This window comes from Phoenix dactylifera, chromosome 1 (assembly GCF_051530095.1).
Source record: "Phoenix dactylifera cultivar Ajwa chromosome 1, Ajwa_hap1_PhDact_Kaust_v1.1, whole genome shotgun sequence".
Taxonomy (NCBI): domain Eukaryota; kingdom Viridiplantae; phylum Streptophyta; class Magnoliopsida; order Arecales; family Arecaceae; genus Phoenix; species Phoenix dactylifera.
Window position 1 is genome coordinate 45,546,705 of NC_143190.1, and position 15,265 is coordinate 45,561,969.

At 38.8% G+C, this 15,265-nt stretch overlaps 2 protein-coding genes across 4 annotated transcripts; one reads left to right on the forward strand and one right to left on the reverse strand.

Moving 5' to 3' along the window:
* Positions 1-330: 330 nt before the first annotated feature.
* On the forward strand, positions 331-2,662 carry LOC103708168 (uncharacterized). 2 transcript variants are annotated; one of them, XM_017843069.5, is made up of 4 exons: positions 331-620; positions 757-862; positions 956-1,033; positions 2,370-2,662. In XM_017843069.5, the coding sequence occupies exons 1-4, from the start codon at positions 546-548 to the stop codon at positions 2,528-2,530; spliced, it is 420 nt and encodes a 139-aa protein (XP_017698558.3). In that variant the 5' UTR covers positions 331-545; the 3' UTR covers positions 2,531-2,662. The 2 variants fall into 2 exon arrangements, with proteins under 2 accessions (XP_017698558.3, XP_026660844.1); XM_026805043.4 differs by having other exon boundaries at positions 336-620; positions 2,414-2,662.
* Positions 2,663-5,179: 2,517 nt separating this feature from the next.
* On the reverse strand, positions 5,180-15,000 carry LOC103708169 (Phox (PX) domain-containing protein). Of its 2 annotated transcripts, XM_008792970.6 has the most exons (6): positions 14,799-15,000; positions 13,129-14,709; positions 8,067-9,095; positions 7,547-7,772; positions 5,759-5,901; positions 5,180-5,683 (listed from the first exon to the last, which is right to left on the reverse strand). In XM_008792970.6, exons 2-6 carry the CDS (start codon positions 14,572-14,574, stop codon positions 5,372-5,374), a joined length of 3,156 nt encoding a protein of 1,051 aa, XP_008791192.4. In that variant the 5' UTR covers positions 14,575-14,709; positions 14,799-15,000; the 3' UTR covers positions 5,180-5,371. The 2 variants fall into 2 exon arrangements, with proteins under 2 accessions (XP_008791192.4, XP_008791191.4); XM_008792969.6 differs by having other exon boundaries at positions 13,129-14,953.
* Positions 15,001-15,265: the final 265 nt, after the last annotated feature.

Genomic DNA, 15,265 nt, shown 5'->3' on the forward strand with positions numbered 1-15,265 from the left:
ATTATTTGGTCGGACTATTTCGATTTTTATTTTAATTTATTTCAATTTTGATTCTAGACGAGAATCAAATTTGTCCTAAATTTTATTATTTATATTTTTTTTTTCTGCTGCCTACCAACCCACCCAAGTTTGCCTCTTTCTTCTTTTGTCTTTATAATTACTTGAAGCGGCCATGGGCATCTGTACGTACTAAAGAACTTTCCTATTGGGTGGGACTGGACCCGGACCAATAGCCGGCCATTTTGTTTTGGCCTCTTTATCTATTTTTTTATTTTGGCCACTTTATCTCTTTATAGGATGAGGGGAGTCGCCCCCACAGATATCCATGCAATTTTGGCCCTTCGCTGCGGATCTTTTGTGGATAACAGTACTTCTCTCCTCTTTTTTCCCTCTCCTATATACCCATCAACTCCACCCCAAAATATCTTTCTCCCCTCTTGTGCATTTTTTAATTTATTTTCTTCCTCTCCTTCTTCTCTTCTCCATCTTCTCCTCCCATAGAGCTCGTCTTCTTCTGACTAAAAAGGAAGACGGTGAAAAGAGACATGAAACTCGACCGCTGCTGCCATCACCACCACGTCCCTTGTTTGCATTGCCATCCGCATGGCTACATTAGAATGGTACGAACACTGTTTTCCAAGACACCAGTAGATACCACTACGTTTTGGCTCTACTTACTTCCTTTTGATGCACTCTTTTCTGCAACATATCGCTTGTTCTCGAGCACATAGAAAGCTGAGGAATCATATCCTATAGGTCCAGCACTTGATTGAGAGGTGCCTACTCCTCCACATGACTCAAGATGATTGCGTCAAGGCTCTCGCAGAGCGTGCAGGCATCCTACCCATCGTCACCCTTACAGGTCTCTCTCTCTCTCTCGCTCGCTGTGTGTGTGTGTGTGTGTCATGTGTGCGCTTGCACCTGAGACGATCTGATGATGTTGATGTATTTGCAGTGTGGAAAGAGCTGCTGAAAGAGAACAGAGGTTTCTTCCAAGCCTACTCTCAGTACGCCACTCCAAGGCCTTTCACTTGTAAGCCCACAGACCATGCATCTCATCTTTCTTGTTTTCACGTTTCTCAGAACAAAAGTTTTACAGGGGGATTTGCAAGTTATGTACAGTCCGAAAGTTGACGATAAACAGTATATATATTATTCAATGGTTTGGAACGAAAAGAAGAAGAAGGAATGATAAATTTTGAGAACCTAGCTAGGCAAATCTTGTCCTTCTGTGGGCAAAGAGAACCGTCCGTTGGAGCTTGTAAAGAAGAAAATGCAATACGGGCACCGCTCAGTCGTAGAAATCGTTCCTAGGGATAACACAGTCGTGGCGTGGCATGCTGATCGATCGCAACGACTCGTTTAATTATTTTTTTTAATTTTTTCTTAATTTTTGTGGTACTTCCTATCCAACTGCTCCAATGTCGGGGCCCATAAGCGGGGCCACCACCCAATAACATGCTGCCACCAGAAGTACAATCCCAAATTTCTTTTAGAGAACCTTCGCAACTAAAAAAAGATTATTTAACCTGAAAAAATTCAGTTCAGATGTAGAATACTTAGAAGTTTTCGCGACTCAATCATGTATAATAGAATCATCAAAAATTTGATCTTTTCTAACTCTATCTGTAACTTACTAGATGTTCGAAAAACAAAGATATGCCCTTCCCTGCCATTCCCACTCCCCCTGAAAGTGGGTTGACCTCGGGTTGGGATGACTTGTCTTTCGTTAATCACACAAAATCTGGTTGAATAAGATTTAATGATAGTGGAGAAGGTTTAGAACATTTCTACTGAGGTTTTAATGTAGATAAAAGGTGCAGGATGTCTCAAAGTTCTCAGCCCATCAATTTTGATGGATCAAAAGAAGGGGCATTAGTGGCATAAAAGCACGAAATATACAAACATTCTATAAAAGTTTTGTATATATACTTAATCAAATTTATCTGCCAGACTGCTCTGGGGTGGGTTGGGTGGTGTTTGAGCTCAGCTGTAACCTAACCCAACCTGGGATTGGGTTAGAAATTTTCAGCCCAAGCCCATGTCAACTTTATAGACCTCTGCCAACCTGACAAGGTTCTCTGATCAGGTACAAGTTGAATGCAACCTAAATTGCACCCTGTCCTTTCATCCCAATTGCCTACACATGTTCCCTGTGTTTCAAAAGAGAGAATCGATTGAGATTTAGGGGTCGCATGTTAACATTCTGATCTGGGTTATGGGTGCGATTCATAAGAGGTCACAGATTGCTACCCTAGCTGCATTAAAAATCTAATTTTTATATTTTATTTGTTATTTTTTTAATCGACTCTATTATAAGATAGCTTGCTATACAAAATTTACTGATACAAAACCTATTCTATCAACAGATTTTGAAGACGAGTTTGCTAATATGGGGCTTCATTCTTTTCAGATAAATATCCGCAAAGCGTGTCAAAATTTGACAGAAGGAAAAACTGAAGGAGGGCAAGGAAAGAATGATCCAGCACTTGCTTCTCAAGGAGTCAAGAACATAGCATTCATGCTATAAAAAAAGACAACGTTGGGAAGTAGGAATCCATTTCATCCTACATGTGCTCGCATGTATACTGGTTTATATGTGCTTTCTGTTGGAAGTCGTGCTCGAAAAATATAAGTTGCCTAAATAATTGTAATATATAAAGAGATAAGATTAGAGAAGTATATTGTTAAGTGCACATCTGTGCACATTTTTAGCACTCTTTTGTACCTAATTTTCTGAAGTTCTCCTACATATAACTCCTAAAAAGATGTATTTCTTTATTTTGGTTCTTGTTGTAATTGAAGGTCCTTCCAGGCCAAGCCCACCTAAAACTTGGGTCACTCCCTATCTTTCCACTGCATCATCACGATTCATCCCTATTGTTATAGATAGAAGTTCATCTCAACCAATTGCGATGACCCAATCAAATTATTTTCATATTTATTTCGCCCATTATCAACAGCTATGAAATTAATTCTTAATAATGACATTTATCCCTGTTCATGGCTGAAAACACTGTTTATATGAACAGTATTTGAGATGGCACTGTTCATATGAACAGTATTATGTCAAAACACTGTTTATATGAACAGCATTTTGAGATGAAACTGTTCATATGAATAGTGTTACGTAAAAATACTGTTCATATAAACAGTGTTACGGAAATGTTTCTTGATGTTCACTGTTCTTCTTCCTCCCAGCAGCTCTTTCGCCCGTTCCAGCCGCATCCAAGTTTTCCGAATCCCACGTCCGAGTATCCCGCAGCGCTCTTCAGCCTCCCACGTCCATTCCGAGTCGTGATCCCAGCCTTCAGTGTCCATCCCGTGATGCACTCCCGCCTCTCAGCATCCCGTGGCCTAAAGAAGGAAATCCACGAAGCATCCAGCATCCCAGCTCCATTCCAGATCAGCTCCCCGCGTCATCCTCTTCCGTTTCTCGCCATCAAGGAGCCGTCCCAGCCGTCCACGATGCTTCCGGAGCTTGTGATCCAGCCATCTTTTTCTTCAGCCCTCCAAGTTCCCAGCATCTTGCGACGCATCCAAGCTTCCTGGATCCCGCGTCCGCTCCGTGTCCCAGCAATCGGATCCCCCAGGCACTGCGCATGATCATCCGCACTGAATCTCTTCCGTGATCAACTTCCTCCCAGCGATCCCGCGGCCAAATTTCGGAGACCCAATCCTATTGATCCAGTCAATCACGCGTGCGTTCCTCCAATTGATCACGCGTCCGTTCCTCCTCCCCACGTGCTCGCTGGTTGATGTTTTGTGGGGATCTATATAAGAGGGGCATCGGCAGAAGGAGGGGGAGGGAGCTCACATCCGAAAAAAAAACAGAGCCATGCTCTGTTTTGAAAGAACGAAACAAAAGAAAATGAAGAGAGAGAGAGAGAGTTCCACCATGAGAAAAAAATGCAATTGTTTTCTTCTTTCCCTTTTTTTTTATTTTATTTGTAGAAGAAAAGAAGCATTAGGCTTCCGATCTCTATTTTTACTTTTGTAATCATTTTTTTATGCAATCTATCAATTTTCATTTTTTTTATACAATCTATCAATTTTTCTTTTATGCAATCCGTGTTATAGGTTTTGTTTAATTTCTGCAGTTTATTTTATGCATTCTAGAATTCTTGTTTTAATTGCAAAAGTTTTCTTCCTTTTCTTTGTTTATTTTTGAATAGAAAACTAGTTCTGGTTGGTTAGAGATTAATCGAATATGCTCAATAAATTCTGTCTTTGTTTTTAAAAGAAAAATATATATATATATATTGCTATGAATCTTAATGGAGTTTCTATTCTTTATTTGCGTACTCCAATCGCCTTCCTGTGGATCGACCTTCTACAACCACTATTCATTGAATAGAGGATGGTAAGAGTAATTAAAAAAAAAAAATTGTTTGTTGGTTAACGACACCCTTTTTAAGTCATCCTCAGATCTACAAGAATGCCGACAACATATATCTCCGTTTATGCTTTATTTGTTGAGCCTGTCATCCTTTAATATCTTTGGGTCAAATGGTTAGTCAACGCTATTCATAGCAAAGTCCCCCTAGCATATCCTCTTGGAGAAGGACTCAGCGACGATGATTGACTGGATACAGAATGAGGGGCGGAGAAGGATAGAAACCTTTTGCTCCGAGATATTCATTGAATGGTGAAAAACTGTAGCACCTTTTAGGCTGTGCATGTGTACCGAAAGACGAACATGACCGCTGACTGGATTGCCGCCTATATTACCTAGCACTCCAGAGAGGTCCTGTAGACACACCAGGAGGTCACCCCTCCATCGCTCTGTTATTTTCTCTCTCTTGATTTTACTGGCTGCACTTATACAAGAGTGTCATGAGCAGCCATTGTACCATAAGAAAAAAAAAATTCTATAACACAGAAGAGTCAAATAAGGCTGTACTCATTTAAGCATCACCAGTCTCCCGATATGCGCTTAAATATAATCCTTACTGAATCTCGTCAAGTCCAAAACCTTCACTGACTCAATAGCAAAATTGTACGTAAAAGTGAATTTACTGACATGGCTCTTAAGATCAAACGGATCAGCCTCAAACTATATATAAAATTCGAGCAGACCGAACCAAGAATGATCGACCAACTCAGAAGCCCGGCCCCGTCGTTCTGCAGCATCAAGCTGCACCAAGAGCAGGGGAAATCCTTCCACTAAGACACCACAAAACCAAAAATTTTGCATGACTTGTATGATTATGTAGTTAATCTGCTACAAAGAATAGCCAAAGATTAATTTTGCCCTTCAACTCACTGAAGCAATGTTGTACCGTTGATACACCCAATTGGCACGTTTGGAACAAATAAACTGAAATCTCCGTCCACTCGAAGCTGTAAATATACATTTCCACCACAGAAATTACAGAGAAGTGCTTGGTAAGGAACCCATGAGAATCACCGGGCTGCTACTCCTGGGCTTCCATATTTTGTCCGGCCTTGCCTTGGAAAGAATATCAGAGAGAAAACCTGACACTGAATTGGAACTAGAAGGCTGGAAAAATTGATTTATATCTCCCTCGAGCTCTTTGCCAGCTCCATGCGAGACATCTTCGGAAAGAAGCTCTTTCCCATGTGTACTGGTTGGCTTGCCACATGGGCAGCCCATGAGCTTTCGAAAGCAAGGTTCATGAAAAAGGGACCCACATGAACCACATCTTGCAGCATCAGCTTCCTGTTAACGAAAGTAAAATTCAACCACCTATACAGAGATATAAAGGTTGCATCATAAAAGATTACGAAGACTGACCTGAAAGGGAAAAATGAGGGATGAGGGGTCATCACAGGCTTGTCGGGCAGCACAAGGAACACCAGCATCATAACACATAAGGCACTGCTGCGAAATGTGCTCGAGGATTCCATTAGAAATGGTTTCGACCATGATGGGAAGTGCTGTCAATGACAAGGCCAATGAAATGATAACAAAGTAAGTACCAACCCAGACAAGGGCATGTGATGCAAGCTTATGAACTTTGAATTAGATTGCATGGGCAAGAAGACTGTCCATCTGCTGAATGTTATGCGTGAACATACAAGTTCAGCATGGACAAAGGTCTTTGGACATTGAAGTCTTGATATACTACAATAATAAACAACCGGCCGGAAGAAATAAAACATTAGCTTTTTTTTTTTTTGCTATTATTTTGGATTTACATTGAGGGAGAAGTCCAGATAGTCTCAGAAATGTCTGGTTTTGTTAGCTGTAGTCCAACCTGGCATCAGAGGTCATATCCACTTATGAAATTCAGTTATTCTTAATGTAGCTGGGTTTTGGGATTGTTTATTAGTCATCTTAAAATAGTCCAGGGTTATCACAGGCATATTGAGCTATCCTAGACTTGGAAAAAATCGTTTGTGCTTGTTATCGTGGAGAATGATTATTGTACAAATTTTCTCATACCAGGTTTACAGCTCTATGCTTCCTCTTTTTGTTTCCTTTCTTCTCTCTTTGATCCATCTCCTTCACCAGCTCTTGAAATTTAAGAGCTCATGCACCTTACCCTCCATGCCCATTCAACAGTGTATGTCAAGTTGACAGAGTAGGTACCCTCTCAATGACCAACGAACTGTGCTCTCTGTTCTATACTGCTGATTCATCTCTTTTCCATATTTACATCTCTATTATCTCTCCCATTTTTCTCCTCTGCCTACTGTCTCTCTCTAATCCAGAGGCCTTGCTATGATGTTTTCAAGGAGCTGGTGGTGTTAGGGAGATACCATCAGACAAGGATAATGTGAAATTCAGTTTTTGGAATCAAAGCGGAGCCTCCTTGGTACTGAAAAATTGGTTGCACCAGAACAGTGTATGTTTCTTAATGATAGTATTAGGTGGTTGCTTCATAAGAGATTCAGCAATATTAACTTCCAAATCTTTTAAAAAAGGACTTGCTTGGTAGTCCTATTAGCAACTGGGCATATGGATTTCCAATCATACATCACTCAAGGAATCAAAGCTTTAGGGACATTAATATTTAGTAAGGCCTTGCTAGAGGAAAACAGTTTTAAACGGATTGAAAAACATATTTGATTCAGTTGACATGGCACATAACGTGTCCTTTGTAGCTAGTAACCTTACCTTATCATGAAAGGCGAGCTGATCACATTTTTCTTGCAATCCAGATAACAGAAATGGAGAAGGAAAATCATTTTCCTCTCCTTTTCCAAGAATCTCCAAATGAGTAAACAAAACCTAAAGGATACTAATCATGGTAATTTCTTTGTAACATATCAAAGTTTGAGATGTATGCTGATGCAAGTTAAGGAGGAATTCTTGGTCATGATCTTGCCAGGCATGTTTTGGTTACACTACATGCAGATAAAGTAAGTCCCAACTAACACACTGGTATATATGCTTATTCTCTTGTCTTTTTTTTAATTTAACATGGTTTACCCTTTTGCTTTATATCTCTGCAACTGTACTGGGAGCCCCTAGGTTTGGAGGTTGGCAATGCATTCTTGCTATGGTCTTCTTTTGTGCCATTCTCGTATCTAAAGGATAAAATGGAATCAGAGAATGTTCAAAAATCATCATCCTTACCTGCAAATGCCCCTTTTGAGAGATCAACAAGGTCTCGAAGTGCAAAAAAATCATTGCCTTCTAGAAGATGCCGACGACATCCAAGGCCTCTTTGAATGGACTTCCGAAATGGACAACGAACATATGGAAGCATAGCTCCTATTTTCTTTCTGATACTCATAATGTGAAGCAAAGCCGGCACCTTGGAGAAAAGAAAAGGATTGACTGCGCTCACACAGAGCATGGGCTGGAAGAGAAAAAAAATTTATCAAATAGAGCAGGAGCAATAAGCAAGAGGCTGAAATGTGTCAGGCTCATCTTACAGTGCTAATAAAGATGTGAAACACAAGAATCTTACAGGCAGAATTAATTGACATGAAAAGATATTCGAGACAACACAATGACATGTTACAAATTAAAAGCTTAGACTGCAAGTATTCTAGTACAAACTACAGAGGCTAGGTTGGAATCTAACAAGTTATACTAGAATATTTCTTGTAAAATTCAATTATTATGACAAAACATGGTTAGAACTCATTACCTGATCATAGATAGACTCCAAATATGCTTTAGCTAACTGAGAAACAGGATATAAGGAAAAATCCCAGAGATTTAAGACTCTTGCTGGCAGAACTGCAGTATCATTTGTATGGCATGAAGCACAAAACAACTGACCTGTATACTCACAAAACCGAGGTTTTTTCCATCCTAGTGTCTGCACAAGTTCACCTAACAAGGTTTTTCCAGCATCCAACCGTATGTGACATCCCGCACATGTATAATGTTGTGATTCCAGCAACTGTCTCGTAGATTTCCGAGGTTTTATCTCAACCACAAGTGATATAGTCTTACCTAACGTTAAAACATCTTCTAGACCAGTCTTCCCACAATTTGAAACTTTTAAATTCCAATCCTCCCTAAGCTTCTGCAGAGAACGAGGAACGAGAGCTTTTAACAAGCTAGGACTATGAACAGCTTTACCTGGCGAGAGAAAGCAAACCAGAGGGCTAGGAGTTCCAAAAGGGTATCTTGAGTTAAGAATGGAGCGCAGACAATCTTGAATAAGCATACTTCTCTCACTGACAACATTTGGAGATGCATTCCCAAAGATTTTTCTGGACTCTCGCTCAACACTGGACCATGAAGAAGGAAGAGCTAAACCACTTTCAATAAAAAGAATCCTCAGCTGCTGATAAAGAGCATAGAAATCACGGTACCGGCGCTCGACCTCCCATTGATCTTTACCACTCCACACTCTCAATATATATACAGTATATTCCTTGACTCCAACCAATCTTTCCCCAAAAGAAACATCTCCCTTCTTTTGTTTTGCCCCCACAACTTCCACCCAGTCAATTTTGGAAGGGTACTGGATAATTGGATATGTATCATCTGTTCCAGAAGTAGAAGCAGTTGAACTACCATCTCTGAAGTGATGAGACTGCTGCGCTATATGCCCACGGTTAGGCAATGTGAACTTGCTTCGATGAGAGCTCCCTGAATCTAGTAGAATCTCCTCCATGTCAAGAACCATTTCATCAAATGAATCATTTGTATCCGGGTTCTTGACCTACAAAGAATAACTAGAATATGAATATCATAGAAGTTGGGGAATCTGCAAAAAACATAGCATAGTTCTTGGATATATCATAACAAATCTGAAAATACTTGACAAACTAATTTTGAGCACTGGTAAGTGGTAATGGGTAAGCATTTGTTTACTAATATCCAGACTATAAAACAATTCATAAAACAAAGAAAAATAAGGAACAAGCTAAAACGGAATAATTAGGTCCATGGCAAACAAGAAAATGATGATCCATTTGCAGGACTATTGTCTCACTCGGCATAACCAAGAAACCACAACATGGACTAGACATTGCAAATGAAGCACTAGTGTGCAAAATATTGGTTGCGAAAGAATATCTGTAAAAGTTTGCACCAAGTGGTGTTTCAATCTGGGCTCAAAGCATATAATTCTGCCTCAAAGTTTAGCGCAGTTCCTATATCAAATATTGCCCAATTACCACATTATCTGTACTATTTTCAAGTCTTGGAAAACCTTGAAGGATTGCTCCCCAGTAGCATAATGAAGGGGCTCTGGTTAAGCGCAAAAGGGAAAAAAGGAGATCTTCTTAAAATATGAAGGGCTCTGGTTACTTATTTTCTAGTATTATAAAAATATGAAAATAGTATTAAATGTTGATGATATCATGTTTTCTTAAAATTAAGGATCAAGCATACAATATTATAAAAATCATGATTTATTGCGAAATAATGGTTCCATGATTGTTTTACCGTTAAGCACTATTGATAAACTATGAACTCCATATTTATGAAATTATATTTATGTTATGAAAATAATAATTTCATGATTATTCTACCCTTAAATTCTTATTTAAGAGCTATGAACTCTATAAAGCCATTTAGTGTTTTATTCATGTATGATTTAAGAAAATATGATTCAAAAAATATGACTTTAGAAAAATTATTTTTAGAACCATGAAAAAAGGCTCTCAGATAGCTACGTATGACCCCTGAAAGTGAGGTAGATCGACATCTAGTTCTATACAACCCTGCTAGCGGGTAATAATAGTTGGCATACGACCTGCCAGCGGGTAATAGTAGTTAACATACGACCATGCCAGCGGATAATAGTAATTGGCATACGACCCTGCCAGCGGGTAATAATAGTTGCCATACGACCCTACCAACGGATAATAGTAGTTGGTGTTTGTCGATTATGGCCTTGTCACGGGTATAATAGTGATCTTAGCATTTAGCCTGAGAGTAATAATTTGATCAATGATATGATTAAATGGTAAATAATTTATGATTTTATTGATGCTATATACTTGGAACCATGTTTATGAAACATGAATAATTTATGAATACATGATTGGCTTTATGACTTATTTTAATATATTGTATTATGAAATGCTTTATTTTTGTAATATTTGTTATTTTCTTTAAATGATGTATTGACATGCAAAAACTTATGCTTGATCCGATAAGGTAGTGAAAGGTTTACTTACTGAGTTGTGTCGCTCATGTACCTTTATTTTTTATTTTTCTCTCTCCAGGCGAATAGAATCAGTAGGGACGAAAGTTGGTCCAGGCTTGGAGTTCATGCTAGCAAGCTTAACAATTTTGTAGAAGAATTTTAGTATTTTAAATTGACTATGAATTTGTAGTCAATAATTTTTTGAATATTGAGGATTATGGATTTGGTATTTAAGATGGAATTGAAAGCTAAATGTAATGTTGGTTTCGTGTAATCGTGGGTTGTACCCCTCGATAGCACGGCCATGTCATGCTTTGGATCTAGGGCATAACAATTATGGTCGGATATAAATTGCAAAATATCATAAGCAAGGTAAGAGGCCACGGCTTAAAAGAGAAGAAATGTCTCTCACAAAAATCATACTACCCATGTCCATAGCTTATTGTTTTTTTATTCAATTGGATTTGTACCAAAAGAAAATACTGGATATGTGTCAACAGTTAGGACCAGAAAATAGGTTAACACTTATAGCTTTGTTTCTTATTTTTTGCCCCCTTGCAAAGAGAAGAACCCCAGCATCATTTAAATGCTACAACATAAGCTAGTTCTTTTACAAGGAATTTTTTAGAGAACTATAACAGAATTTTCTTGTTGATTAGAAAGGGAATTCTTAAAACTTCTTTAGGAGATTAAGGATATGAATACAAATATTACTTTTCCTTTCTAACTCCAAACATGATAGAAAAGAAAAAAACTTGATCAAATCCTTTCCTATTTGGTTGACTTTGGTCATTCTATCATTTTAGTTAAATTGTTTTTAAATCAAATATATAAACTCATATCTTACAAAGGTCCAAAGTTTCACGAGCTTAAAATTATGTGACTATTGATGCTTTTGCCTTCCAAAGCATTAGCTGGCCTTCAGGTTTCATGGTAGGCCCCTCTCTTGCTCAATATTTCCTAGGTTGGGAAATTGGAAGCAATTCCATTGATGGCTGACATCAGGTCAGAAGTTGGTCCTAAAACTTTAATAAGAAACACCTAGATCCACAGAATCAACCTTACATCTATGGTGTAAGACCTATTGGTTAAGGTTAAAACTAAGATATAAGGCCTCAGTTGTGTTATTTATTTATTTTTTAAAGTAAGAGGTGGCCTTCAAGATCATTCAAGTTCTGTTATACTGGTTCATTTAAACCAAAAAAAGAGAAAAGAAAAGAAGGCATCCTTTAGAATCTGCTATAAAAAGACAAGAAAAATATAGCCAGATATCTTGCTTCTTAAACAGGGGGTTGGTCGTATTATCTTCCAGAGATTGCAAAATATAAATAGTATTTCTACTGTCTTTGAACATGATAAATTCCATTCTATTTAGTTCATTGCTTGGACATGGGCATGAGAATCGGATGTGAAAACATATCCAAATGTCTGACTATAAGCTGGAGATACTGGCATACGTAGGATAGAATATAATTCTAACTAAATAATATAGATTTATACCTTAAATATTGTGTAATAGAAAACATAAAAAGATTAATTCTTGACACATGTTTCTCATGTTAGCTGCCCAATTAAGAAGTGAGAAATAATATTTCACCAGTTTATTTTAATATCTACATCCTTAGCCAATCTTTACAAAAAATAAATGCTCACTACTAAGAGGGTCAAACTAATTGTTGGTACAGTTCAGCTCTCTACCAATCTTTAAAAACTTTAGACAGAGAATTTCATAAGTCTCCAAGTGACTAACGTGTATCTGGTTCAGATATATATTTGACTTGGATATATGTATCCAATATTGATTTTTGGAGTTGGACATGAGCGTTTAGGTAATACTGATCAGAAGACTACTTTCCAATACTTGACCCTATCCACTAATGGTAGTTCAGATTGCAGGATCGATATAATAGCAGGGTATTGTAGATACCAACGAGACCAAATAAAGCTTCTCAAGCACTTAATGGCCTCTCCCACCAACTTAGAAAAAAACATAAATAGCAAGAGTTTAGGTTCTGCAGAACTCAACTATCATAAAAAGAATCTATAAAACTTCAACTACTGAAGGAGTTCCTTGTAAAAAACTCTAAATAAAAATAATAAAATTTATAAATGTGTATATCCTACTAATACTTGCAGTATTGAAGTATCTCAAAGTCATCTGTAATAAATTTTATAGGCCTGCAGTGGAAGTTGATGTTTATTACAGCTAAATTAAGATATCTTTAAATAACATGAACTAATCATTTTCGTTGCCTCACTCAATGTAGTTTTTCGATTGAAGAGAATTAGTTTCAAAATCATCTCCTAAGGAATTGGTGTTATTTGCTGTTTCTGCAACCTTTGCAATCCCCAGTTTCCATTATCTCCATATATGTAAACTTTTTCAATATATACAGACCAATTCTAACTAAAAGACATAACTCCATCTACTTATAAATGGTTTATAATCAAGAATAATAGAAACATATAACTTTAGACTTCTTCATGTGAAAAATTTTAATTACCATATGAGAAACAGAGAAAAAAAATAGGAGAAAAAGAACAAAAATGCATGTTCCTTTTGTCTCTAATGGCCAAAGCAATTTTATGATTAACTGACCTCATCCAGTATAAGATCCTCTTCAACCATGTCAACTGAATTTGATTTTCCATTTAAAGTTTCAAGGATGCCAGAGTCGTGACCGGCGATGACCGTCGGCAGGAAAGAAAATGCTTTATCTGCTGGGATCCTGCTCTCTTTGTCTTGAAATTCTCCACTCACAGTGCCAGAAAACTGTATGCCAGTACCATCACCAAGAGGAACTGATTCCCCAAATACCTGTTCTCCAGGAGTTCCATCAGAATCAACAACAGCAGCCACCTTACTATGTAAGGAATTGATTTCTCCTTTACCACCATCATAAATAAGATTGATCGCACCTTCTGTAAAGTATTCTTCTGAAAGAAGCTTCTCTGAATTTGACACTTTACAATCACTCGAAGGGTTACCTACCAAACAAGTCCCTTCATTCTTGTTAGACTTATCGGCAACCTGAACTTGAAAGCTGGCTGCTGGTAAATCACTCACACCCTCTTCTTGCTCTATGCCATCGCACAAGGGATCAATGACATGATTCTTAGCCAATAATGAAATGTTCCCTTCAGTTTCTGAAGGTTCCAGTTGCTGCCAAGTAGGTTGATCACCACAGAAAGACAGAGATGTTAAGCCATCATCCCCAGTTTCTTGCATAAATTCATCCCAATCATCGGAACCAAATGCCACCGATGAGTTCATGACAAGTGGGTTCTCATTATTATCCTTGGTTTCTTTAGCATGATACGAACTGTGCTTAGCATGAAGAAGAATCCTACCGCTACCCTCATCATCCGTGCCAGAGTCAAGCATCGAATCCTCACTGCCCGAATGCTCACATATTGACGAGGCATCCTCATCAGCTTCCCCCATCATCCCTCTTCGAATAGGATTATCAGAAGCTAATTGACCATAATTTCTACCATTGCCCTCCACAGCGAGAGATTCTTGAGCTGAACAATCCCCAGCAGAGCATGGCAAATCTTGCGCAGCAGCCGGCGATTGATTGGACCTACTCCCACTAGTTGAAGCTCCATCGTAATCCGCATGCATGCCCTCGGAAGACACCAACATTTTGGATGAAGATAAAAACAAATGAGGAGAGAAAGCCTTTTTATTCGATAAACAATCGTCTCCATCACCATCAGAGGTGGCTGGATCCCCGTTCCAACGACTGCTATGAAGTTTGTCTCTTGCGCCGCCGCAGCCATCGGAGAAGAGATCTTCTCCAAAGCTATTAAGGTTCTTGAAGGAATCTAACAAATCACTGTAATTCCCGACCGAACTGCAGAGGCTGGCGCTTCCCAAAGCCGAGTTCGCGCTGCAGTACCTCTCGAGATCGGATCCCTCGCAGGAGGAGTAATTGGACGGGGCACCGTCCTCGTCACCGGAATCATTTCCCCTCCCGGGAAAGAGTTCATCGAACGGATCCTCTCCCCACCGATCCTTCTGCATCCCCTCTCCATTGATCATCGAGATCGCCCACGGAGAGGGATTTATTGAGGAAAATGAACTCAAATCGGGGATGAATTCTAGGATTCACCCGAAAGATTACAACCTGTGACCGGATTCAACTGGGTGGCAAATGAGATTTCCCCACTCTGTCCCCTGTTCTCTAGGGCGGTTTATTATACGATGAATTGATCCAAGCGAACTACGAAATTGGCGAAATTTAGAGAGAAAAAACGGACACTGACCTTCGCGAACTGGGGATTTTGGGGCGAGCCGAGCGCGCACACAATTCTCGACGGCATCCACTTCCCCCTCTTTCTTTATATGCAAAGAGACCTCCATATTTGACGCGTCGGTAATGCACTGCCCTGCACCAGGGTTATGATCTTGGCGAACCGAACCGGAAAGGTTTGTCTCAAATTATAATATATTGCGCCACTTTTTTTGAACGTTTGGTAAGAAGTGTCATTCCCAGTCCATTTCAAGCTTTCTACCTAACGTAGGGATACGGATGGATTTCTTGTAATTGTATGGATAATAACACAAGAAAATGGTAATCTTTCTCTGATTTTGAAGTAATGACTTTATTTTTATTTTGCAGCCTAAATGGGTCATGGCATGTTTCTCCATAAGATATGATAGGAGGGCTCATATAGTCAAATCATACTATCATGAAATAATATATTTGCCGAGTATTAGTGGGTGGCATGTG